This window comes from Lepisosteus platostomus, chromosome 4, assembly GCF_059453375.1.
Source record: "Lepisosteus platostomus isolate fLepPlt1 chromosome 4, fLepPlt1.hap1, whole genome shotgun sequence".
Taxonomy (NCBI): domain Eukaryota; kingdom Metazoa; phylum Chordata; class Actinopteri; order Semionotiformes; family Lepisosteidae; genus Lepisosteus; species Lepisosteus platostomus.
This window is the reverse complement of record NC_142614.1, coordinates 72,619,819-72,647,660: the sequence shown is the minus strand read 5'-3', so window position 1 is coordinate 72,647,660 and position 27,842 is coordinate 72,619,819. Positions and strand designations below refer to the sequence as shown.

Below are 27,842 nucleotides of genomic sequence, written 5' to 3'. Positions count from 1 at the left end.
TGGAATCTAAATGTATTTGTTGTAGCCCACTCTCGTCAGAAGTCATTTTTTTTAAAACCAAACCAAGCATTTCCATCCTACCAGTTCAATTTAAAAAAAGCTTAGTTTTATTGTTGTTTTATGGAAAAATTATACCTGGAAAATTACTTTATGGTCTTATTGCCAGGAAATGTGCTGATAATGAGTATTGGGAAAGCAAAGCAAATTATGTAGCTCCTGAGATTGGATGATGGGATTATGATACTGTGGTTTGTAAATAATCTGCATTTCATTTTGGCTTTCTTGAAGAAGATACAATAAGTTATATTGATCATGTATAGTCATTGAACTTCTTTCCTGATGTCTTTTTATCTTTTTTTCATAGACTGTTCTTTTTTAGAAATTCATTCCTCTTTTCTTATGAGATAATTGTGTGCCCTTTTTAAACTACTTTAGCAAAGAATTGATGTTTCACGCCTAAGTACAGTTCAGGATAATATTTCCCTAGAGGCTGCTGGTGAACTGTTGAACAGAAGACAATGACAATGAAAGCAGTGCGATAAGAGATATGTCTTTCTCTTTGTGCTGCAAGTTAGAAAAAAGACAAGGCATATGTGATAGGGATAGGGTGGACAGAGCTCATTCTGATAACAGAATTGCAGGCAATTGAAAAGTGGCCACTGATGTGCATTGACACAAGGATTTCAAGACTACCACTTGGACCAGTCAAGCTCATAAGATTGTGTGCTACCATGTCAGCGCTCCTGGGCACAGTCACCCAGTGGCAGAGCTTGAATTTTAACCAAGTTACAGTTTCCATCCTGCACTCTGAGCAGAGCCTTGTACTCAGACTTTGAGCCATTCGAAACATTTTTGCTACTTTATTAAGGATAAAGAAAGAATACAGTATACTGTATCAGATGAATATATAGAACATTTCATGGAGATATTCAATATACTCTCTATTACTGTATATGCCATGCATGACTAGAAGACTATGTTTAATGTATGTTCCTCATCTTTTAAGGGGACTGTGTCAATTAGATAAAGTGACAAATTATAGTTTTCCCCTGGAAGGCTCCAAGCATTAATGGCACCACTCTATAGACATCAGACAACCTCACATTAGAAAACCACTCCATAGACATCAAACAACCTCACATCAGAAGACCTGGTTTTATGCCACAGCACAGTTTTACACAGTCTAGATTTCAAAGAGCGCTGATGTCAGTGCATGAAGCTGTTCTGATGGTTCTGTCATTACTGTATATACTGTTCATTAGATCAAAAAGTGTGTGGAATAACAGGAATACAGTCAAGGCCATGTGACAAGCATTGCTCTGTATCTATGTGAACAACACCAACTGGCTGTCAGACTGCACAATGGTCAAACAGTCCATCGGAATTAAAATTTTGCAAAGGACGACTTGTGCATTGTGTCATCATAGAAATCAAGAGCTAGCATTTTCCGGCCATGGTGAATCAGATCAGAAATTATGAAGAGATGCTGAATCTTGTCAGGGATTTTGATCCTTTGCTGATGCAGCACTGGAATGGCTCAAATACGTTTTAGGTACATTATGTTCAAAATAATACAATTGCACAAGAATGCCATTGCCATTCTCCCCATTTAGGCCTCAGGTATAGTCAGTAAGTCTTAGGTTTCAAAAGTACTCCGTCATGTGACCAAGGACTATAATGCATATTTGCCAGCACATTGATGAGGTGAGGCACAAGTTCAAAATATGAAGTGACAGGTTGAATGCCCAGATATGCGATTCTGCAGCAGTAATGGTAGGCTAAGTAAGTGACTTTCAGAACTGTATGTGTGAAAGCTATCCATCTTTTACATATTGTACTGATTTTTGAAACAAAAGAAAAAAGTAACGCTAGTTTTTTTTTCTGAAATTTGGAAGGAATAGCAGTATTTTTCTCTTGATCTAAAAAGGAGTCTGACCTTCTTCACATCACTGTCAAATAGAAACTGCAATCAACTAATACAACACAGTATAATTTTTATTATAGGCTCATGCAAACTGAAGTAAGGCAGACAGACTCTTATCTAGTTTTTGAAAATGTGAAATTGCAAAGGTTTGTGGTGTAGAAAACTTCAGACTGGAACTCTGCATCCTCCGTCTGTACAGAGACATTTGTGAAACTACAAATGTGTTGTTCGGTGTGCTTGAAGACCATAACATGACACAGTGAAATTGATTTTATATTCAGCAGACTCATCAAATGAAACTGGCTTCTGAAAATGGAAAACAATTTATAAGTGTCAGAGCTCAGTGTGCATGTATTGAGGCAAAAAAAGAGCAAGAAAGTTTAGATGACCAAAAAAAAAAACATCATTGATAAAAGCACTGAACAGCTGACAATTAGAATCAAAAGAACAGGAACACGAGAGATTCACCATAAGATAAGAACGCTCTTTCTCCAGGTCTATGAAGAGTCTAGTAGACAGATTAGACAGAGACATTCAAATATTAGTTGTACACTTTATAGTCTGCTACAAGATAAAGACATATACTGTATTAAGATTTTAATGAACAGTTAACATTAATTTAGAAGATGTAGATCTGTCTTAACTAATGTGTTCTTTGAACAACCAACAGTAATGAACACGAAGACTTTTGACAATGTTTCTCATTACAAATAGTAATTCTCAAATTGCAGGCAGTAGGCATTCAAGAAAACTGGTGTGTTTGGATTGAGAACTATGTAATGGATAGATAGAGAGAGTACAGTTAAGGAGAGAATGTTCTGACTGGAGTGATGTAATTACATGAGTGCCACAGAGACTCTGTATTAGGACTCTTTCTTACTTAACAGTTTATCGGTGATCTCATTTATGGTATTGTATAGTTAGTAAACTAGTCACATTTGCTGACTCCCATACCAAAATGGGAGGAATAGTGAGCATTGTAAAAGAGACAAAATAAATTCCAAATGATGTAGACAAACTTCAATACTAGGCACATACATGTTAGATAACATGTAATATAGACAAATGTAGAGTTTTATATGTATTGTAAGTAGCAAAAAGGTAGACACAATAGGGAAACACTGAGCATGAAGAACATACTGATAAAAGACAGATGTTTATAGAATGTTGATGATTCCGTGACAAATAGCTAAATTGAAGAATTCAAATCAAGCAACACTATTATAAAATTGTATAACCCACCACCATTAAGATCACATTTCAAATGTTATGTAAAATGTTGGTGACCTTGTTATGAAAAGATATTGCTGCTCTGGAATAAGTCCGGATATTGTACATTCCCAATCTTAAAGGAATGCCCCCTGCAATCGGGCTATACAAACTGAACCCTTTAGTTTTGAACAACATAGACTACATGAAGACCTAATTAAATTATAAATCAAAATCCTCAAAGTCACTGACAAAGTCAACCCTATTTGTATAAATCAGAGGAAACTATGTGGAAATACATTTAAAATTGAGAACTTCTTTATACAATGGCTTTTGGGAGTATGGAACAAGTTACTCAGCTATGTTATTAAAGACCATAACCTGACTTTCAGGACAAGTCAAGATGTGATTGTGAACCAGTAAATGCAATCACTAGTAATCCTGTATGTTTTATTGTGGAGGGACGCTGTAGCTACAGTACACAACAGTTTGTTTGTGAAAGCAACTCATGTCACTGTGCAAATTTATTTTTCCATACACGATGTTTCCAAGGTCAAATTGAATTTTTAATCCAATAAATATGTAGAACATAAAAATGATAGAGGCTTTATGACTGAGGCAGTTTAACAGATTTTATACTGTATGGGTTTCCTGTTTCACAGGAGGTGGTGTGGTGGCTCTGTGGCTAAGGATCTGGGCCTGTGGCTGAAAGGTTGCTGGTACATATCCTGCAGCTGGCAGAGGGATCCTACTCTGTTGGGCCCCTGAGCAAGGCCCTTAACCCCCAACTGACCCTGCTCTCTGACCCCAAGCTTCTCTCCCTGTCTGTGTGTCTTATGGAGAGCCAGTTGGGGTATGTGAAGAGACAACTTCCTACTACAAGACATTGTATATGGCCAATAAAGTTATAACTTTTCTTAAGTGCTGTTTTTGATTACTTATTTTTTGGAGTCTTGGCCATTTAACAAACACCACCTTTTTTGTTGTTAATGCTGTTTCTTGTGATTTCAACATACTGTATGAAAGCAAAGGTAGATGCACTACAAGAACTTATAATCAGGAGCAGAAATAAACTACTTTGGTTTCTTTAAAGATGGCTCTGAAATCTGAGATGATTATAAGCACAAAATATTACTATATTTTTTTGAGTAAAGCTACAATTTTACTTGCCTTTTCAAACACTTTCCGTTATTTTTCAGTCTGTGGAATTTACTTTGCGGCTGTTTTTTAAATGAAACTCAGTCTGGGTGATGCACTGTGGAAAGTTTTTTGGTATCTAGTAGTATTTAATTAATAATTGTTGAGCCTTCTACACTTTTTAGAGTCGAACTGAATGCGCCCAAAGAAGTATGTGGAATATGGTCAAACCTTTAATATTGTAAAAGTTTGTAACACATAACTAAAGTATATTAAAACCCTGTTGCTGTTCAATGACGTACTGTATGAGATCCTTACATTCAGAAATCATGTAATGCAACATTTCATATAGAAATGTTTAGATATACTGTATATATGTTACATGTGAAATACATTTCCTGAAATAAAACCAGATTTTAATTGGAAAAGGTAAAAAAGAAAATGTCACCATTGTTTCTGAGTCTACTGTTTAGTTTTGCTTTTGCCTGGGGCCATTTCAAATATATTTTGCCCACATTTATTAAGGGTTGAGAGAAATCAACATCACTTATAGATGTGTGTTCTTCTCACACTATAGTAGTTGCATAAATGTAAAGTTATTTTCGGTAGCAGTTCTGACAGACACACAGAACATCAGAGCTTCCATTGTTACAGTACCATCATCAAATCTTCCTGCTTGTATTGATTAACGTAATTGATTAATGTAATATCCTCTTCAAAGTATAGTATATGATTTTGTGGAAAGCATGGACCTAATTTCACAAACGGCAATGGTTTCACACACTGGGATGCTGGGATGTTGCTGTCACTCCCCAGATGACAATTAGGCTAACTGAAGGGTGGGTGGATGACTAGCTGTGTGAATATTGTACACAAGCACATAGCTAGGGCTTAATACATATAAATAACTTATTTTAAAATGAAACCTGATAAGAATTATACAGGAAAAATCGCTTAGGATGCTTTTATTTGTAAGTTTTATGATTCCAGTTTGTATGTTTGTCTGTAATGCATGTTGTAGAATTTCCAGAAATTAATTAGTATGTTTTATAATACCTATCATAATGTATGTCAATTTATTGCAACCAAATAATTCAAAATGGTTTTAATAATGCATACATTTAATACTTTTACCAGAACTGGAAAGAAGTTCCATTTTCAGGACATTCCATGGTGAGATGTTTTAAAGTACTTACAGTGCAGTAAGTACTCTACAATACAGTTAAAATACTTCAAACTACAGTTGTACGTACTGTATATACAACACCATTGTCTTATTGCTGTAATTGGTAACATGCTCCCAAGGAGCTGCTGCTAGAGTCTTACCCTAGATCATTTTGAATTTAACGGCTCGATCTTGTGAGATGTCCAAGAACTTCTTTCTGAGACACAATCTGTTGAATGGAATTCTTGTGATTTTAAAACTGTGATTGTTTTCTTTGAAAGGCCAAACTAGGCAAGAAAATACAAGTAGTTTAATGACCAGGTTACAGTATATATTTTAAACAGAAAGAGGAAAACAACAATTACTAGGGCTCAGATATAAGTCCACTTGTAAGATTTTTGCAAGTAATAAACTATTTTAGGAACAAATCTGCTCAATTTAAGTACTGTAAATTAAAAAAATAACTTGGATTTTCACACACAGTATTTTCTTAGCTACAATTATGTGGTAGATGAAAATAAATGTTTATAAATGGTAAACCATACTATTATGCTCTTTGTAGTAACTTCCATTACAGTTTCCTTGATTTAGAAATCTTTTTGGGCTGTCACTATATCTCATCAGTTCAATACAGAAATAGGATTCAGTAGTCTCTAACTAGCAACCAGTTGTCATGGTGACCGATAGTTAGGGAACTAATTGACAAGGGCGAATATTCAGGTCCAGTTCTTACCAGCAGTAAGTTAAATGCTGCTTGACAAATGGATCACCTTTTTGAACAGCCAGTCTGTTTCTTTGTCTGGCCTTGGGCAAGGGCAATCTTTTATTTTAATTCAATTTTCTGATAGTGGTTTTCATACTGTTATGAAGTTGGAAACCAAGGTAGATACAATAAAAAGATAAGGTGTGTTTGTGAAGCCATCGTAATATTATTTTATTTAAGGTTATGCAAAAACTTCCGGGAGCAGCTTGCAAGCTGGGATGTTTGTGTTGTTTTTGGCATGGTAACAACCTTACGCTTACATCCAGACTAAACAATGCACAACTTAATTTTAAAAAAATAGGTTTTCAACTTGATGACCTAGTTCTCCGACTCCTACTGACCTCAACAGATAAATACACAGGGAAGCTATTTACAAAAGAGTGAAAAAGAAATGTAAATTCCCGTTAAAATGTTCTCTAGGGGAATGATTAGTTGGTAGTTGAAAGTCACGTACTATTACAGTTATTTTTATGTGCAGGTGTGATAGTTAACAAGGTGGGGTATATTCATGAGAAACTTTTTCAGCACAAGGAGTCTCTTGTTCCATTTTCCTTGGAGGTGATTAATTTTACATATGAAGCGATATCTTAGTGTTTTGCAATAAGACAGTACTGGAAACCCCATAGATTTTGGGCCAAAGTAAAACTATAAAGTAATTGATTCATGTGTGGAAAATACATATTGTATATTGTTTCTGATGCTTTTAGGTTTACTACTATGATCTGTATATGCAGCAATTAGGTTATGGAAAAGTTATGGTAATGAAAGTAGAACTAGACTATAAGAATGTGTGTGTGGCAGTGAGATTCTAGGGGATAGTTAGGAGGAATTTGGAAAACTAGGTCTTGCTGCTTAACAAGTTAGAGTTTTTTTTGAGCAGAGAATAATAATAATAATAATAATTGCTTACACTTATATAGCGCTTTTCTGGACAATCCACTCAAAGCGCTTTACAGGTAATGGGGACTCCCCTCCACCACCACCAATGTGCAGCATCCACCTGGATGATGCGACGGCAGCCATAGTGCGCCAGAACGCTCACCACACATCAGCTATCAGTGGGGAGGAGAGCAGAGTAATGTAGCCAATTCATAGAGGGGGATTATTAGGAGGCCATGATTAGTAAGGGCCAATTGGAAATTTGGCCAGGACAACGGGGTTACACCCCTACTCTTTTAGAGAAACACCCTGGGATTTTTAATGACCACAGAGAGTCAGGACCTCGGTTTTTACGTCTCATCCGAAGGACGGCGCCTGTTTACAGTATAGTGTCCCCGTCACTATACTGGGGCATTAGGACCCACATGGACCGCAGGGTGAGCGCCCCCCATTGGCCCCACTAACACCTCTTCCAGCAGCAGAATAGCATTATAAAACTCCTACATAGATAGTGTTATAAAACTCCTTTAGAATAAGATTAATTCTAAAATTGAATGTAGTAGGCATACGAGTAAATGTATTTATTATAAGATACAGGCTAATGCATAGAAGGGAGAGTTTATAGATAAGAGATGAATGCTTAAATTAATTATGAAATTGGAGTACCATAGGGAACTATAGTAGGTTATATAGTATAGTTAGCAAACTAGTTATGTTTGCAGATGATACCAAAATAGGTAGATTAGCAAAACATTGTAGAAGCTGCAAAAGAAATTAAAATAGAATTCAAGACTAGGAAAACTGGCAGGTGACATTTAATTTAATGTAGACAAGTACTGAACATTTTATGTAGGCAGCAAAACCATAACACATACATGTGTCAGACAATGTGTGAAAGGGATTTTAAAAGCCGAAGAGAACTGTAAAATATATACAGTAGTGCAATAGAGTAGAATTTAACTGAAGGGGTGTTACATTAAAAGTGTGATATAATAATAATAATAATAATTGCTTACACTTATATAGCGCTTTTCTGGACACTCCACTCAAAGCGCTTTACAGGTAATGGGGACTCCCCTCCACCACCACCAATGTGCAGCATCCACCTGGATGATGCGACGGCAGCCATAGTGCGCCAGAACGCTCACCACACATCAGCTATCAGTGGGGAGGAGAGCAGAGTAATGTAGCCAATTCATAGAGGGGGATTATTAGGAGGCCATGATTAGTAAGGGCCAATTGGAAATTTGGCCAGGACACCGGGGTTACACCCCTACTCTTTTCGAGAAGCGCCCTGGGATTTTTAATGACCACAGAGAGTCAGGACCTCGGTTTTACGTCTCATCCAAAGGACGGCGCCTGTTTACAGTATAGTGTCCCCGTCACTATACTGGGGCATTAGGACCCACATGGACCGCAGGGTGAGCGCCCCCTGCTGGCCCCACTAACACCTCTTCCAGCAGCAACCTTAGTTTTTCCCAGGAGGTCTCCCATCTAGGTACTGACCAGGCTCACACCTGCTTAGCTTCAGTGGGTTGCCAGTTGTGAGTTGCAGGGTGATATGGCTGCTGGCCATATCATGTACCATGGCCAGATATGTACCAGTATGATCTTACTTAGGGCATTGTATGAAGTTTTTTCCTTGTCAATTAAGAGAAGGACAATGAGGTACATCCCCAGGCTTACAGGGAGTGTCCTAATCTTATAGCCTAAAAAGTAACTAAATAATTATATAAATAATTATTACAGGCCATAAAACCAAATTGTCTTTATCTTAAACAAAGAGTATTATAAGGGGACCAGTTTCAAGTATTTGGAATCCTTTGAAGGCATTAACAAAGCTTATACTGTACATAAACCTATTTAGAAATGTGTATCCGAGGACAAGGATGGAAACTAAAAGGAGGCATTTCCCAATCTGTGAACAAGAGTTGTTTATTCTTACAAAGGATTGTGGGAGTCTAGAACAAGCTACCCAGCCAGATTTTGAAAGGAGATACCTTTTTTTTTTTCAAGAAATCTTCAGATCAGTTTTCTAAAACATAAATAAAATAGATGGGCTGAATGACTATTTTTCTTCCATACGCTTTCTTAAGGTGGTGAGAATACCTAAATAAACAGTCCTGGATTCAGTTTATTTAGATATAGTAATATTATTTAACATTTTATCCCACTAAAGACTTACAATAATATTAGTTTGGCATATTTCCACACAAAATGGGGTTTGGTTTCCCAGTATGCTACTCTATACTTGGATTCTGACAGAAGATTTTTTTGTGGGTTGAATAGTGAAAAAGCAAACAAAAAAATAACCAGTGCAAAAAGTTTTAGACGTGAGTGGACATTCAATGTGCTCTACTATTTCAATTTAGGTATGAAAGAGTACATTTTTAATTTAATTTCTACATATATCAATAAATCAAAATACAAGGATTAGAAATAATGCTTTATGCAAGTTCTATTGTATGTTAAGACATAGATGTAAGACTTATTTTGTAAATATCCAAACTGATATAATGATAAGAAAGTTACTCAGTGGTGCAATCAAATTCTAACTAGCCTACTTGAAATGTTAATTTATTGGCTCTAAGGTATTGTAAGTTCATTTCTAATAAGCATTTAACAAGCATTTGGTTCCTCTAAGCAAAATATGTTGAGAGACTATCATCAATAAATTACAAATCATTATCACATTGATAATGAACCATTTTTACTGTGCAAAATGAAAACAAAGTCTTCCATCTGTCTTGCATCTACTGAGCACACACCCACTTTTTAAAGGTACAATTGTTTATGCTGGGGCAGTAAAAGTAGGTTCATATGTTGTGCAGTTTTTTGCTGTACAATTATCAGCAATCCTGGTATGTGGGACTAGACTCCATTTCTGGCACAATATCCAGAAAAACATATAATACCATGAAGCAGATTTAATGAGACATTTTTTAGAATCAGTTGAAGACAGTTCACATGTACAGTATAGTACTTATTATCTGTGCATCATAACTGTGATATTGCCTGCCCACCCACTGGACATGAACTCTGTTGAGTACAGTATATACTATATATATATAGTATATACCTCCTAATAATCCCCATCTATGAATTGGCTTCATTACTCTGCTCTCCTCCCCACTGATAGCTGGTATGTGGTGAGCATTCTGGCGCACTATGGCTGCCATCGCATGATCCAGGTGGGGCTGAACACTGGTGGTGGTTGAGGGGAGTCCCCATTACCTGTAAAATGCTTTGAGTGGAGTGTCCAGAAAAGCACCATATACTGTAAGTGTAAGCAATTATTATTAATTATTATTATATACAGGCAATCCTCAGTTTATCCCTGTGAAAATCATGACAAAAGTGAGTCTCCAGCACCTTTTGTGCCAAGTATGGACTGTCTTTCAACAGAATGTGTAAATCTGCTACTCCGTATTGTGTGTCATGTTATATTATTAATTTGTAATAATTGTTGTTATGTATTATGTATTTTTCCTCTGATGCTTTTGTCAGAAAAAGTACCTTGCTAAGGTGTATAACAACAGTATCTCACTTGAAATGTGAGTGCATAACCTTGCAGCTATGAGTCCAGAACCTTAACCACTACACAATATAATCTTTCTTTTGATTGCAATCATGTAACAGATGAGACTGTCTATAGAAAAGGTAGCAATTTTTAGTCGCCAGTAAATTATCTTAATTATCTGTGAGGCTTATTATTGACTTATTATTAGTTCACAACTTTGACACCTTGGATTTTTTGGGGGTATATTAGCTGTTGCCGCTGGTAACTACTATAACCACAAGCAAAATGTTCTTGGTGGTAAGAGTTGGTTCCTCTTGGTTGAACAGAGAGAACAGAAAATGTGCTACATAGACATACTGTAATATTCTCTGCTTCTGTGTTCTGTTAAAGGCTCTCACTCCCAGGAAATACTTAAAAAATCATATCTTTTGAAATTATTGTAATGCCTAAATATTTAATAATAGTTTTCAGTTTATTATTACTGTTATGTATGAATCCCATCTTAATTGAAAAATTGACCAGGACACAATCCCTGCGATTTAATTGTGCTCTGACCTTCATCAAATACACACTGACACACTTTAGGCTCATTAGGAGCTCAGTTACTGAAGAGGTTGTCATTTTTGGGGTTCCTACTACCTTGTCTCTCTAGCCAGGTTGTTGATCCCTCAGTCAGTTGAGTTAAGTCAGCAATGCCACCAAATTTCAAATTATGCCTCTACTCTGTTTTAATTAGGTGTCGGGCTGAACTAATAAAACAGATTTTTAAACAAAAGTCTGGGACAAGGTCAAAACCCTGATGATGCTTACTTCTTCTCTCCTGCATATAAATATGATATCTCTAGAGAACTCGCACATCATCATTCGTAACCCTCCCTCCACCCCATATTCCTCCTTGTAGCAGCTCCCTGGCTCATTCCTCAGACTGAAGGGGGGTTCCAACCACCACATGGACTTCTTCAGGTCAAATTGTTCATTTGAATATAACTAGGAACATCAGAGCAAAAACAATATACTGTGTGCAAGAAACATTGCAAGATGTTTAATAGGTTTCCTGCAACCCTCCCCAGACCCTCCTACAATCACACCTGCCAGTCTTTCATGTACTCGAGTTGCAGCTTCACTCCATGTCTTCAGAGTGGCATAACTGGCCTTATTTACTCTGGCGGTAGACAGTTTCAGCATCACTATGTATCTGAATTATCACAACCATTGCCGTATCGGTGGGCTATGATGGGGGAGCCAGGGCTGTGCTATCAGTTTCTTTGCTGCAGTCAAGCCAGCGAGCTACTGTAGATTTTCCATTGACTTAACTTTTTGTTGAAGTTGTGAGTCCCCGTTAAGTAGTAACACAGTTAGATCCATTGGCATGTTTCTCCCTTGTGAGGATACAGCTTTTGTGTGGCATGTTTTTATAATGGATGGCTTATGAATCCTTTTCGTTTGATGTAACATATTAATTATAGTTATTATTAACAAACCCTCTTGGTATTTTTCTTTCAGCAAAGATTTAGTTAGTCAGGATTTGTATGATTTTAATCATGCTTCTGATTGTTTTCTCCTTGTTTTCCAACAGCTGCGGATGGCGAGGAGCCTACTTCTGCAGGTAGGATATTTCTTACCCCAGAATGTGTTTTGATTCCTTCATTTTTTTTCCTATTCTTTTTTACTTTATTTTTATTACTGACCCTCATACCTTACTTGTGAGTTTCACATGCACTAACCACTTGTCTAATAATAATCTTGTAGTATATGCTGTTTATTTCCATATGGGCTATATTTTATTTGTGTAAAAATGTCTAATTTAGTATTTTTTTTTCGTTGTTTAACAAATATTACTACCAGGTTAATTCCATACCGATGCCTCAGTGATACATTAATTATAAATACAGTACATTGATGAAATTGGAAACAAACAGAAAAGATGAATTTGCAGTTTTTCTGAGGGGGCAAGTGTTGCAGGAAATTGGCAAAGTCATTTACATTTCAGAGTATTTTCACATGTTCATGTACTAAGAAGAAAATAAAAAAAAATATAAAACAACTGAAGATTTAAGCCAAGCGAAACATGTAATTGGATGCCTTTGTGCACAGATTTCATAGCATGAACCACTGTTTTGTTTTTTTTTAAATAGAATTACAGAATTGTACATCTTTTGGAAATGTTGCAAATTTTCTGCACAGCCAGGGTAACAACAGATGAAGGGAAACTGAGAGCTATGAATTAAATGAGATGGAAATAGCAAAAACACAACAAAAGTAAAACATACAGTATTTTATCCTTTGATCTCCCTCAAATTCTGACATGCTCCTGCAACTGAAGAGTAAGAAATCATGTTGCAGGACTGGAGCCAAACCACTGTTATGGAGATGTATAGGTTGTTTGTTCAGTGTCACTCAGTTTTGTGTTGGATATAATCTGATACCAGACTGGAAAATCCTGGTCACCACATGATAGGCTTGATTGATTGCTAAGTGTCTCTGCAGTCTGCTTGCCCGAACACATTTTCTTTTATCCCAGATTCAGGCTTAATAAAAAGCTCAATAAAATTCTTGGATTTCTCTCTCTCTGCGAGAGAAGCCCCAGTAGATAGAGACAAAAAAATTGCAAAAAATTAAGTAGGAGGAACTGGCTAACCCAGCCTCAGCACTGTTGTTTTTGTTATGCATAATATTTCACTTCATAAAATTCAGACTGCTTCTTCTATCATATTGCTGTCTTGCTTTGCACCTTAAAACTGATCAGAATTTATGATCATTGTGTTTATGTGCTATTATTATTGCAATTAATACAATAATTTAACATAATGCAATGCAATAGCCAGAATAATGGTATCTACATAATTGCAATGACTATTATAATAAAACAACAATTTGTATGTTTAAAATGTAAAAACAGTTTAATTTGTTTTATTGTTTACACTTAAATGTTCCCATTTCCATTGCTAGGTGAGACAACAAGCGTGCAGAAGGTTCATGGGCATCGTCTGAATCTGATGTGTGTTTCCTGTAGTACAGTAGATGTTGCTGTGCACATTGCTCGTAATTGATTAATTTTGTATACATTTTGATGATGCACAACTATATACAGTATATATATATATTTAGTAAGGTAGAGTATTCATTTAATAGAATTATTTTATTAGGTCCTCCAATTTCTCCTCACAGTCTCTGAAAATTGTGAGTTTGGGCATGTCTGTATCTGTGTGTGCCATGTGGTGTCCTGTTCAAGGTGTATCATACTTTGCACCCATTGCTTGCCGGGGATAAACTCTTGCTCCCCTGAGACCCAGAATTGGCTGAAGCAGTTAGATGGATTTTATTAGTGACTTATTTCACCCATGGGGGTACAGTACCATGGGATACATTTAGACTAAGATTGTTTGGTTGATACAGCTACATTATTACTTCTTGGGAGGGGTTTCAGTACTTTTCTTGCCTACTTGCAAGTGTTTCCTGCAGGTATTGACGGTACAGTACCTGCCACCTCTCAAAGACATGCAGAGCACGTCTAACTGGCTATTTTACAATATATTGTCTATTTCTTTAGGGTGATGGGCACAGAACTGGCCCTGGTGCTGCTTAGCCTGTACAATTGTTCTAAGTGCAGCTTGAACAGAGTATCAGTATCGTCAGAAAAAGTGTCTCTTTAATGTTACTTTTTCTTTTACTCTTTAGTTGTGGGACAAAAACATATTCTCCTTTGGTTTCTGTTTGTGAACTGCCTTATTAAGTTCTAATGTTCACATGTTTAATTGGATTGGACTCTAGAGTTTATTTCATGCTGTTTAATTTTGTTTTGTGCAGTGCTGTTGTTGTTGTTTCAGTCATTACTTGTTCTTATAACTAATGTGTATTTACTATATTGTAAGTCTCCATGGATGAGGGTGTCTGCTAAGCATATAAATACAGAATTAAAAATATCAATCTGTAGCAAAATGCTAAGGTGCTGCCAGAAGGTGATATTATATACATGGGGATATGAATATTATTTAGCTCTCATTGTTCCACAGTTTAGAAAAACATAAGGGTCTAAAAAGACTTATAGTGCCACTTTGCTGCCACTTAGCATATATAAAGTCAACATTAGCAACCACTACCCTGGCTGCTTCACCCTTAGAAAAAACAGAAAACGATTTACCATTATTACATAGTTTGCCAAATGAAAGAAACTGGAAAAGAATGTTTTAAGAGTCTTTTATAGTCTCCATTTTCTTCTGTACTATAGGGATTGGTGTGATAGAATGAGCATTCATCTCATCATTGCAAGATCATATGTACAGTATGTGACTGTTGCACAGCAGACACAGGTCTGGACGAAATCAAAACTTTTGTTTGCCTGCCAGGTGTCTGTCAAGAATTGTAGATTTTCCTTAAGTAGAAGGGAAAGGTTTCTTGTTAATTAAAAGAAAACACCATGAAGTGCTGGTTTGAAAATTTGTGATTGTTTAATGGGTCTTAGGTAAAGTGGATTTACTATAGCTGGCTGTGCTTATTGTGTATAAAACCCAACCTCTTTGATTAAGCAGGGCACCTACCTGTAAAAGTGCAGAGTAATCAAATATAATAATGCATCTAAGGTATAAAATGCTGTATAAGCTTATATAATGTTATGGTGAAAATATAAATACCACTGACTAGTTGAGGCGCAGCCACATGGCTGGGATCTGGTCACTCAGGGGTAGAGAAGGAAGAAAGATTCTGTGCTCCAAGATACTCCTACCGAGATCAGTTTCAGAGTATCTGGAGGACTCCTACATCCTACATGAAACCGGATAATTGGAGTGCTGCATGGAGCTGAAGCAAGACATTAGGCATCCCTGGACCTGTAGAGAATTGCTTTGAGAAGTGTTGTCTTATGAGTGGGAGCTTGACCCTCAGGGCACTGAGGTAGGAAAATTAGTCAGTAGATAATCGGGTTGGAAAGCATAACCGCTGCTAAGGATAGTTTGCCTGGGGTCCCGTCTGGCTCCCTTAGTGAGAACCTTGAACTTGAACTTTATTGCCATATGTAACCGGTACATATACTAGTACAATGGAATTCCTACTTACAGTAAGTCTCTCGATTGTTAAAACAAGTGTAAAAACACAAAGTGCAGACAATGCATCAAGAAGTGCAGACAGTGCATCACCTCCCTTGAGATCTGGCAATCTGAGGTTGGGGAAGTGAGCTTCACCCATCCCCCAAAGGATGGGCCCACAACCCAACACTCTTGCCCAACATCTGTGAAAAAAGAGTGTGCCAATGCATAACAAATAAAAATAACAAACGAAAAGAGAAGGGTAGACAAACAGGAGCTGGGGCATGAAAACCTCTGGTGCCAATTTAGGGGAAAACCTCTGGTGGTCCTGGTAGAACAGACACCCCCACTCTGGGCAAATCTAAGGGAGCATAATGAACACAAAGGTTATTTGCAGGAATGGAACAGCGTCTTAAGGTTTAATTAGATAGAGGTCCATCCAATTTTGCCCTGGCTCCAATTCAAAAGGACCGGAGTGTCCACTAAAAGTGGCTGTATGGACATTGGATGAACAGAGCAGTAAGTAATATGTGTCAATTGTGCATGGGCTGCTGGCACATTGTTTCGTACATTGTAACACAGGTTAGAGGTTCAGTGTCAGCTGCATAAGAGAAAATGGTGATTCTGGAGCTGGAAGAAAAGAGAGAGTTGCTGAGGGTATCAGATTGTGGAATTTGCAAGTCTGCAGATATCTGCGAATATTGCAGATAAAAGAGCAGTAGCTGCTGGATTAGAGACTCCTGAGAGGTATCAAGCCATAATAAAGAAGTTATTACTTGTTGTTAACTGAAATAGATAGATACATACTTTATTAATCCCGTGAGGGAAATTGCAGTGCAACAGCAGCCAGTCACAGTCAACACAGCACAGTGTAACGAAATGATACAATAATACAACAATACAATACAGTAAGTACAGTCAGTGAGAACTGCAGTAAAAAAATGGAGTATGCAGAATTGCACACAGTACAGAAGATACAAAACAAAACCAGAAGGTACAGTACACAAGAAGATGTTACAGATATGAGCACTGTGAGTGCTAAATATACGGAGGAAGAGGTCAGTATCAAGAGATCAGTCCCCTGTATAATTGTCCACAGCAAGAACAGTAGCTGCTTTGGCTGAGGAAGCTTTGTGATATCCGTCGAGCATAGAAACACTATAACAAATTGAGAGGTCTGCTATGTAGTAGATGAAATGATCCAATTCCCAATGTCTGTGAGGACAGGCAGAACAAAACACACCTCTGTAAACAGAAAAGGCAGGGAATAGAAGTCTTAATTTTGAGAGTGAAAGCAAGGTCACTGAAGTCCACTACGTTGTGGTCAACAATTTCTGAAGTAGCTGGGGAAAGGGGCGAGATTTACCTCTTTACCTTCAATAATGTGGTGGTGCAAAGGAGGAGCAAGGGGGTGGTTGTTAATGGTGGGGCTTGGTGTGAACGTGAAACTACTGCAGTGCTGAGGGTCAAGGGGTGGGACAGAGGGGACTGGATGTGGAGATAGAGGTGGGGGAAGGACTTTCCAGTTTATCCCAGTGGGGTTTGAGGTCATTGAGAGCGAATGAGTAGCTTGAGAACCTGAGTAATTGTTGAGAAGCCTAGAAGGGAAGTCTGGCAGCTCTGAGACAAGAGGGGTAGAGGGAACACCTGCTTTGCTGAAGGTGTAGAATAAATAGGTTGAGGTTGAGGAGGTTGAGGAGCTGGTAGCTGAGGAATGGAGGGAAGGGGACAGGACTGGGTCTGCTAAAGGGAGTCACAGAGTAGAAAATAAGAGGCCAGAGCGATCGCTTTGAGTAAGAGTGGGAATAGATTTCAAAAAGGAGATTTCAGGAATTGGTAAGAGGCACGTCTTTTTGTAATTAAGTCAAGCTGGCATATCCTGGAAAGTGAGGTGCCGCTTGAGATGGCATAAGCCTGGCACGGGCTGTGTACAGTAGGAGAAGCTGGGAAAGAGGTGTTGTTGGCAGGAGGCAGTGAAGGAATAAAAGAAATTAATTAAAGGGCTTGCTTGGAGCACATCAGCTGGAAAAAAGCAGGAGGAAATATCTTTCTCATCTTTGGGGAAACGGAAGAAAGTTTTGTAGGTAAGCCATAGTAGTCTAGTGAGAGATAAACCAAAGACTTTAGATAAACAGTAAGCACTTGAGAGCTTGAGGTTTAAATACAGAACAGGCAATTGAATAACTGAGAAAGCAGAGGAGCAGCTGCTTCTCACCTCAAGCCTTCACCTGGCGGTTAGCAAAACACATTTTGCTAATAGCTAAACTGAGAGAATATTTTACAGTCTCCTATGACAGGATCAAGGAATCAAATGGTATTGCAAATGGAATTATTAAAATGTTTAAATTGTAGAAAGAGAAGATAAAAGATTCCAACAAAAATCACATGTATAATGTGTTTCATTATCTGTATAGACTTAAATCCATCCATTTTCTAACCACTTTATCCAATACAAGACTGCGGGGATGCTAGTGCCTTTCAGCACGCAACAGGTACAAGAAGGGATACACACTAAACGGGACACCGATCCATCGCACTCACATCAACACGTTAAAAGAGGTTAGCTGGAATGATTCTTTCGTGGGCTTGATTTATCAATACCCTGATTAACCATCACGCTAAAGTAACTTGTGCACCATCTGGCACAAGACTGTCAGATGTCCTGTGTGCAGCTTTTCCACCATGACCGGTGCACTGAGCCAGTTCCATACCATAGTGGATACACCACAGAGGCTGCTGTCAGGTCAACATTCTCTTGGAAACAGACCAATCCCTACTTCACGAGGAATGTCAAACACTCAAGAATAAAGCATCATGGAGCGAAACTGTGGCTTAACCCGCTTGGCTGAGGGCTGGTCTCCCGGTCAGAGGACAAGGAGACCAGGACCCCCCTGCAGGGTGACTGAGGGGCAGCTGCAGAGGGAAAGATGGGGTGGAGATGGGATGCAAGACATGTGCAAGAGAGAGAGATAGGGATCTCGTAGGTATTTATAGCATTTGGGAGAGGATTGTCAGAAGTGATTGCTAATTACTGACAGCTGAGTCCAATTGAGCTTGGTTGTCATCCCTCCTGAACTTTTGTTATAAACTCCATAAAAACATCAGAAAGCTCCAACATAATTGTATTTGTTTTTTTTTTCTTTGGTGAAACCATAGAGGGTCGTTGTTTAATATGGTTCACTTTTAGGATAGGAGGTGGTTTAGTTTCCAAAATATTAAAATTCAATGTAATCAAAACGTGCTTATAACCGCACTTCATCTCATAACAGTGAGCTGGTATCACTATATCCTGTAGGTCTATGTCAGGGGTCTCAAACTCAAGTGAATATGGGGGTCGCATTCATACTTACTAGAACTGTTATTTACGTAACAAATGGTGACATCACCGGAAACAAAAATGACAGCGGCATAAAAAAATAAGAAAAAATTATAATTCCAAGGCTATTATTGAAACAGAAAAAAAATCTATAAAATAAAAAAAATGTATTGTAGCATACGTGGGGTTCATACAGAAATAATCAAGACAGCGTTCTTGACTGCACCAACAGTTTCTTTATTAACAGTGCTCTGTCAGCCAGTAATCAGACAACAAAGAGACACACCAACTTGAGTCAGGTTAACAAACTGTACACAAGGGCTGTGAATAGAACACACACCCAGGTTTAGGGTGGTTACAAGGCAAGGGACAAAACAGGAGTAAACAATTAACTGCTATTTACTGTACATTTAGTAACTTTTTCTTAGTCCAAGTGAGTTGTTGCAGGCCGCATGTTTGAGACCCATGGTCTACAGTACAGTATGTTCTGTAACACAGATTCAAATCTCAAGCTGTTGAATTTGCTTTGAGGAATCTACCCGAGCACCTGTATTTGTTTGCCTTGCTTTTGTTTGATGTTCACATTTTTTCCAGTCACCTTCCAATAAATACTGTATATACATTATTCAAACTCTCATAGAAGAGTTTCAAAGCAAGATTTCAGGCTGTTTCTGCTAGTGAGATTACTTCAGAGCTTTCATGAATTTCGCACATGGCAAAACAGCAGTGAAGAAAGTTCTTTGGATCTGTATTATTGTAGCAACATAATGTATATTGCTTCTTATCACTTATCTTTGAAGTGACTATAAATACTACATTAAACCTTCTCAAGCATTAGAGCTATTTGATGCACTTTAACATAAGACTGGCTATGTCTAACAATTATATTAATGCATTATCGTAAAAGCATGCTAATGCAAACACAGCATTGCTATTTAAGATCACATGCCATTTTCATTAAAGTGAAGCACACTATGATAAAACAACATACTGTACATCTTTTATTACTGTACTATGATATATACTTTGTTTTAAAATTAAATAAATTATAAATAAATACCATTCATTAATAAAACCATTTTACACAACAATTAGTGAAGACTTAGTTGAATTAATGAGTAGTGAAATTCCTAATTTTTATTGTAGGCAGAGAAGATAAACGGGTAACTTTATCGATGTGTGCATTATAAATGTTTGTTTTACTGTCCCAGTTTTACAACACAATATTGGATCTTGCATGCATATATAACAGTGTATTTGCAAAGGATTAAAAAAAATGACAGAATAATTCCTTGCTTCTCTGTATCATTTATTAATTTGCTCTTGGCATGTCACCTTATGTCTTGCAATCTAGCCTTTCTTAAAAACCTGTACTGTAGGTGATTTCTGGTCTAGGTTCCATTTTACAGTCTGAATGCACCATAACAGAGCTCTTTTCATTTGGCTGTTAATTCATTTGGGGAAGTAGACAACTGATAAGATTTTGAAGGAGAATCCTGTATATACTTATCCCTTAAAAACATTTGTGTGTGTATAGCCAATTATGTCTTACTGAATTCAGATAGTGCTCTGTCTTCTTTGCTTCTCACAGTGAGTAGATATTTGAAAAAGACACTAAAGAGCTCTGAGTCAAGCTTTTCTTTTTGTTGTATTCCTTTGAGAACAACAGGATAATTGAAACTGACATGTTTGAAGTGCCAAAAACCGCCTTAATATTTTAACATCTGAGTCAAATGCCCTGCCCTTTTATCTAGCTGAAATTCGGAGAAGAGGTCACCGGGTAAGAGTTATTTTTCATTTCAGCAAAGAATGCAAGGCACTCTTGCATGCAGAGTTTTAAAGAAGGAAATTCTAATGGTCTTTTTCTGAATCATGTTTTAAAATAACCAGGAAATGCTGTTGCTAAAACAAATTAAAACACAAGATCAAAGAAATAAAGGAAAGTAGCTCTTATTTGTACACCAGCAATACAGTATATAATATGTCATTATTATGCATACATTTAGAAGTGTGTGGGAGTCTTTCTTAAAGTGCTGCACAAATAATTTCCTTAACAGCCTAGCATGAGAAAGTACTTGTGGACTGGAGGTTTTTTTGTCAGGTGAGGGCTGGCAAGCTGTTTTTAAGGCTCAAATAATTGATGACACCTGTAGAGATAAATTGGGGAAAACACTATGAAACCTTACTGGATGTTATTTATTTTTTTCCGAATTCTGTGCCTTCAGATGATGCTTTACATAAAATACATTTTAGTAATGGCAGTGATTTGCCTTAGCCAACTTGATTTAAAACAAGCTGAATGTTACATGGCCAGTTTAAAGTAGAAGTTTAAGAGACAGCTGTTTTTGAAAGGCAATGCTGTAAATGAGGATGGAAATTAATGATATTGAAAGAGCCACCTGTGGATATTGTATGCTGATTATAACTACACAGTATTTAGACATATTAGCTATGGTTATATTTGAGCTGTTTCCTATTCTTAGAATTTGTGGTATTTTCACATTTTGTGGTCTGAAGTGAAAGCCACAGTTTAAAAAGCTTGTTGCATTACATGAGTATGATGTGCACATTCCAGCTGTGTATTGGAAATAATAATTGATTAAATTGATACTGTACATAACCAGCATACAATATTGTTAGTTTTATTCTACCAGTAGGCATTTTAATACAATCAGAATGAGCCATTAGCTTTTTAAGCTCTCACCCGAGTTAACAGTTTGGAGAAATGAATTCCATAAGCATACAGTATAACAGTGAAGTGACTCTGAAGTTACTACACAATGGTATCCCACAAATACTTTACATGTGACTATACAAAATGTGGACATGTAAGGAGTTAAACCAGATAGGTTTCTTACGGGAGGAATACATGTATTGATAGTTACAGTACGATACAGTATACGATACAGCTGTTTCTGTAAATGAATGTGAACTTTTTAATGCATTACATTAATATAATGACTTAAAGAGAAAACCTTGCACTGTTCGGTGCAAAATCGTTTTCCCTCCCCAAAGTAATCAGATAGTAATTTTAGAATGGAATTGGTATGTAGTCTTAATGTCGTGGGTAACAGTTGTGAAATGACATATTCACTTAAACTTTTACATTGCATTGATCTTTCTTTGGGTAGTTACAACAGATTAGTAGATTAGGCCCCTGAAACACTTCAGCAATTATTGATTTCCGGATCCCCAACTATTACAACAGACAAGCACATTGACTAAAAAAAAACATATGTACAGTAAGGCATACATTTTTGGTCTTATCAAAATATGTTGCCAGATATTTTACTTGTTGACACCTGGAGAGAGTTTGAACCCTGTAAGAAAGGCAGTTTTGTTATCAACCCTGTGAAGAATCATTTACTGGAATTATCATAGAACATATTTCTTTTTCAATTTATTGATTAAATATTTTACTTGACATTAGTGGTGTTACAGATCACTAGGTATAGTATTTAAAGTGTATTTCCTGTTCAAAAGGATGGACACTAAAAGACAAATTAAGCTAGATTAAATATTTACATATCTGTATCCACGTTATTGTTATCACTAAAGGGTGATCGTTATCACTGAAGGCAAAGAATTTCTAACAGAGGCAAATGTGCACTGGAGGTTTTGCAATGCTCATTGCTTTTCCTTTCTGTTTCCTGAAATGAATTTTAAACCTTGCAAGTTCAAAGGCGAAAAAGTGTAAACATACTCTCTAGAGAGCTTGGGGGAACAGAAATAGGAAATAACATCAATGCTTTTTTTTTATTTAGCTGTCATGTTGACGTTTATTTGAAGTGTGAAGAATCAGTGAATTTTGCATAGAAAGAATAATAGCATTATCCTGGTACAATTAAGCACTGTAGGGAAAGACTTACTTTGGGATTGAATTAAGCATGGAATAACATTTAGGCTAATATAAAATACAGATTTCTATGTTTCCTCCCATTTCTTTTAAAAAATAAAAACTCAGAGGAAGGATTAGAAGTTATTGCATCCCATCATTTGCATGTTTATGAACTCCATCTTTCAGGATTTCCTGTGAACAACACTGAAATTTACTGTACACTTCTTCTTGAACTGGAACAGGCATGATCGAGCAGTAAATATGATCTTTTACTTGTAATAAATTTACCTATTGCGTGCCTTTGATGACTGTGTCCCACATTGTGTGTATTTCCACCTTGTGCAATGTACAGTACAGTGTATCTGGGATAGGTTCCATGTTCCCATGACTCCTAAGGAATGAGCAGCTTTCTGAGGGCTAAATGGTTATGGATGGATGGTGGCCCTGAAAATCAAATGAAGGGAATAACTACAAAATAAGGGAATAAGAAACAAATTAGAGAAACATACAATGAATAAAGTGTGCTCAGAATAGTATAATTTAACATTCAAATACATATCTCTGCAAAAACATTTTTCACAAGTAATGACAATGCCCCAAAATCAAAGCGTGGTGAACTATTGGGAGTGAATATTTGGCTTAACCCGCTTGGCTGAGGGCCGACCTCCTGGCCATAGGACGAGGAGGCCAGGACCCCCCCGCAAGGTAACCAAGGGGCAGCTGCAGAGGTGGAGTTGGGATGCAAAAGTCGCACGCGAGGGAGAGGGAGATGTCGCATTTGGTATTTATAGCATTCGGTGGAGAAAGGACGAAGGGAGTGATTGCTAATCGCTGACAGCTGGGGATGATTGAGCGTGGTTGTTGTCATCCCTCCCGAACTTTAGTTAAATAAACTCAATCTTTCAGATCAGGTGAGAGATTTCTGCAGTTCCAGGTGCTCTGCATTCAGCTGGAGAAATGAGATGAAAGAACCGTTTGAATTACAGTGTACTAATGGGAATCAATGCCGTATGAATATTGAGAGGGTGGATTCATGTGGAAAAAAAAAGTTTACATTAAGTAGTTATTGTAAGTTTTTTCTGTGACTCTATTTTCACCTCAGGTATTCCCTTTTTATGTAAATTTTAGTGGTAGATACTAGTTCAATTTTTATTAAATCTAGTGGTATGAATCCTTTTTGTTCTCTCATCTGCCTTTGACATTGTAAGGCACTGCACTCTCAAGAATCACTGACCTAGTAATTTCACACTTGATTCTCCACCTATCTTATTCATATCAGGCCTCCACGTGAGGCTTGCTCTTTGCTCTTTTCTTTCTCACCACTGACATCTCACACTAGGTCCTTGATCTCCTATGGTTCTGTCTCTCACCTTCTCGCTGGGTTCTCTCTCATCTCTCATCTCCTCCCATGTTGTTTAATGTCATATTAATGCTGTGATGGTTGAATCCTCCCCTCTTTCCCCCCACTGATACTCATGTCACCTTCCATGTCTCTGCCTCTCAGAATATAAGCTTCAGCGGCAGGACTGTTGTCTGAGCTCTCAAAACTCTTTGTGTAAAATTGTCCCCCAGTTTTAAATGCACCATTCCTGTAAATTTCACTTGTGACCTCTGCGTCATATTTCAATGCTGATTCTGAAGATATCTATTAATCCATTAGGTTGACTCTTATCACTGCCTTTGAGACTTGTGAATAGTTGAATCAGGTTCCCCCATAGTCTTCTCTGTTCAAGACTGAAAAATATTCAGTTCTTTTAGCCTGTCAGTGTTGTACATTCCTTTGAGCTTAGCAGTGTATCTTTTTGATCTTCTCTGCACTGCAGTAATATCTGTAACGAACAGTTCTTTCCGGACCCTATGCGGACGACACAATCCGACGGAGTGGGGAAACATTGGGGAAATGTCATGCAGGAAAACGGGGCAGAAGACAGGGGGCGTGTCCAAGGTGCGCTGGTGCACGGGGGAGGTGTGGCCGAGGCGAACGATCCCAGAGTAATCCATAGAGTATCCAAAACGCAAGGGTAAGTCCAAAACCAGGAGATCCATCCGACGAAGGAATTAAAAACCACGAAGGCCGGGTCGGAACCGGCAGACGGGGAACAGGAACGGGAACCGAGATTAAAACCTTAACGGGACCAGGCGCTTCCTGGTCCCGGACTCGCACGATACGGAAATCAGATGCAGAGCCCGGAAGAGCGTCAGCGCCTGGCTTTTAAGGTGGGCAGGGAATAGGGCGCAGGTGCATGGAATAAAGTCTAGAGTGATAGGGCTGGAGCACCCTTAAGGAGGGGGAACTAATATCGTGACAGTACGCCCCTCCTTTTCAGGGCGGCTCCGAAGCCCTAAGAAAAAAAAAAGGGAGAGAAAAAAAAAAACCGATGGAATCCAGGCTGCCAGGGTGCCGTCCGCGGGGTCCAGGTGTAGGCTCTGCATTCTGTAACGAACAGTTCTTTCCGGACCCTATGCGGACGACACAATCCGACGGAGTGGGGAAACATTGGGGAAATGTCATGCAGGAAAACGGGGCAGAAGACAGGGGGCGTGTCCAAGGTGCGCTGGTGCACGGGGGAGGTGTGGCCGAGGCGAACGATCCCAGAGTAATCCATAGAGTATCCAAAACGCAAGGGTAAGTCCAAAACCAGGAGATCCATCCGACGAAGGAATTAAAAACCACGAAGGCCGGGTCGGAACCGGCAGACGGGGAACAGGAACGGGAACCGAGATTAAAACCTTAACGGGACCAGGCGCTTCCTGGTCCCGGACTCGCACGATACGGAAATCAGATGCAGAGCCCGGAAGAGCGTCAGCGCCTGGCTTTTAAGGTGGGCAGGGAATAGGGCGCAGGTGCATGGAATAAAGTCTAGAGTGATAGGGCTGGAGCACCCTTAAGGAGGGGGAACTAATATCGTGACAATATCTTTCCTATTATGTCGTGATCAAAATTGTATATATTGTTTTAAATCTCTGTAGATCTTCTATGGTTATACCCTGCTCATAGGATGCATATATTCTTTTTTAATTTGCTTTTATTTCTTCATGCTTCCATGTATTTTAACCTTGGTAGAGGCAATTGGCAACACATAAGCTCATGTTCCCATTATATTGCCAGAGGAATCAGTAGGATTGTATATGGACTGTCTGCCTGTGTTTAATCAATTTTGAGCACTCTCAGATCTAGACCTGCATGCTGTGTTGGTGGCTTCATGGCCACTGAGGCGCCATTAGAAGCAATGATCGAGGTCAGTGGTAGTACTGGCCCCTGAGATCCCACAACCCCCTACTTCCAGTAGAGGGGAACTGGTGACAGTGGAGTACCACTCTTCCCCCATGGAACACTCGATATACAGTACAACCTCTAGCTGCCCAAGTACAATTTATAATTGATCCAAGGACATGGACTGTAGACATCAACTTCCCAGTGGTTAGGTAATGCTTGGTGTGATGCAGATTATGTTTTATCATCTGCTTGGGACTCACTTTATTGGACAAATGCAAGGGCACTTGCACACCTTTATTCCTTGTGAAGTACCTTGTGCCACACTAGGAAGAAGCCTTGTCTTTGTGCCTACTGACCATAAAGTGCATATGGCTACACAGCTCTCTAACCATCATAATAACTGCAGGCATGGATCCTACAAATTCCTGAATGATGGTCTTGCAGGACTATAGTACCAGGGTTAAATGTTTGTCTCAGACCTTTCTTATGGATGGTTGTCAGGGTGGTAAGATTCAGTACATTGTATCTGTTGCAGGGATTCTTAGTACTGGTGTGTCCCCAGGCACAGGAACACTTTGCTAAATGTATCTGACACAAAGTTTCTCTTCTGATCCCTATGCCAATCTTCTGGTGCTCCCAGCCTGGTGAATAAGCCCTCCAGGATCACACCTACAACAGTGGTGGTGCTCTGGTCAAGCAGCACATATGCTTTGAGCCACTTTGTGAAGTAGTCCTTGGCCTCTGGCATGTAGCAATTGTCAGCTTCCTTCTGTGCCTTGCAAATAGCATAAGGCAGGATTCCCTATTGTCATGTTATGGACAAAGATGATAGTGGCCATTGTATTCACTGTCGTGCTGCTTGTCCCTGGGAAGTCATTTTTAACAGGAGAGGAATGTCAGTAATAGTACTGCCCAGTCTCTCCCCTTTCTTTCAGAGTGGTTCACAGTTGCAGAAGCATCTTTCTGTTGCCTCCAGCATGGTGTCTGCAATTGCTGCAGTTAGGGTCCCTCAAACACTACAGTGAATTCTTTAACTAGTGGGATTTCTCCAATGCAGTAGCCTGTAGAAAGATTTGAAACTGGATCTTATATGAATTCCAGCTCAAATGTCCCATAAAAGAATGGATTCAGTTTGAGTCCCATCCCGTCTTCCCGACTGGAGGTGGCCGAGCCAGGTATCTGCTATAGTTGTGAGTTTGAAGGCAAGGACTGGTGTTATCATAGTCGCTGGCTGCTGTCTATCAGGGAGAACTGTTACACTTGAGAAGTTTTTTTTCTGCCCGCTGTGCAGGGTGATCCAGATGAGCACCCTGTTCCCCAGTAGGACTGCTGTTGTGATTCTGGCAGACACGGAAATACGAGGATTGGATTGGGAGAATTATTTCTCTCTAATCCCTTAGTATTTCTTGCGGAAGCAGCTCTTCTCTGTGCTGGCAATGGGTGAAACAGCCATTCCCCTCTGGGTAGCCAGGTCTGCGAATACAGTACAATGTTTTTCATGTTATCCAGCTCGGCTCTGACAAGGCTGTAGTACTTTATGTAAAAATACTGTGGATTCCTTGTAATGTTTGGATAGAGAGAAGTAATGGGTCACTAAGTCTACAAGGAAACATGGTACCCTGTTTAGTGCAGAGCACAGCACTGCAGGAAACACAACTAGGGGCCTGACAGCCAAACTCATTGTCACACTCATGGTGGTGTCACAGGCATGAAGAGAACAAACAGTAGCAATTAAAACATAAACTAATAATATCAGCATTAATAACACAAAGATATAAAACACATTCTGTTTCATCAGGCCCTCCCAGAAGCTCCTGGGGATGAGGGCCTGATTACAGTCTAATTCAATCCAT

The 27,842-nt window shown here is 38.5% G+C and overlaps 1 protein-coding gene across 2 annotated transcripts in view; it reads left to right on the top strand.

Annotated features, from left to right (window-relative positions):
* edil3b (EGF like and discoidin domains 3b) overlaps positions 1-27,842 on the top strand; it is a 267,283-nt gene that overhangs the window by 59,360 nt on the left and 180,081 nt on the right. For both annotated transcript variants that reach the window (XM_088630643.1, XM_088630642.1), the window contains exon 3: positions 12,174-12,203. In XM_088630643.1, the coding sequence (XP_088486769.1) occupies positions 12,174-12,203 (30 nt within the window). The remainder of the gene's footprint in view (positions 1-12,173; positions 12,204-27,842) is intronic.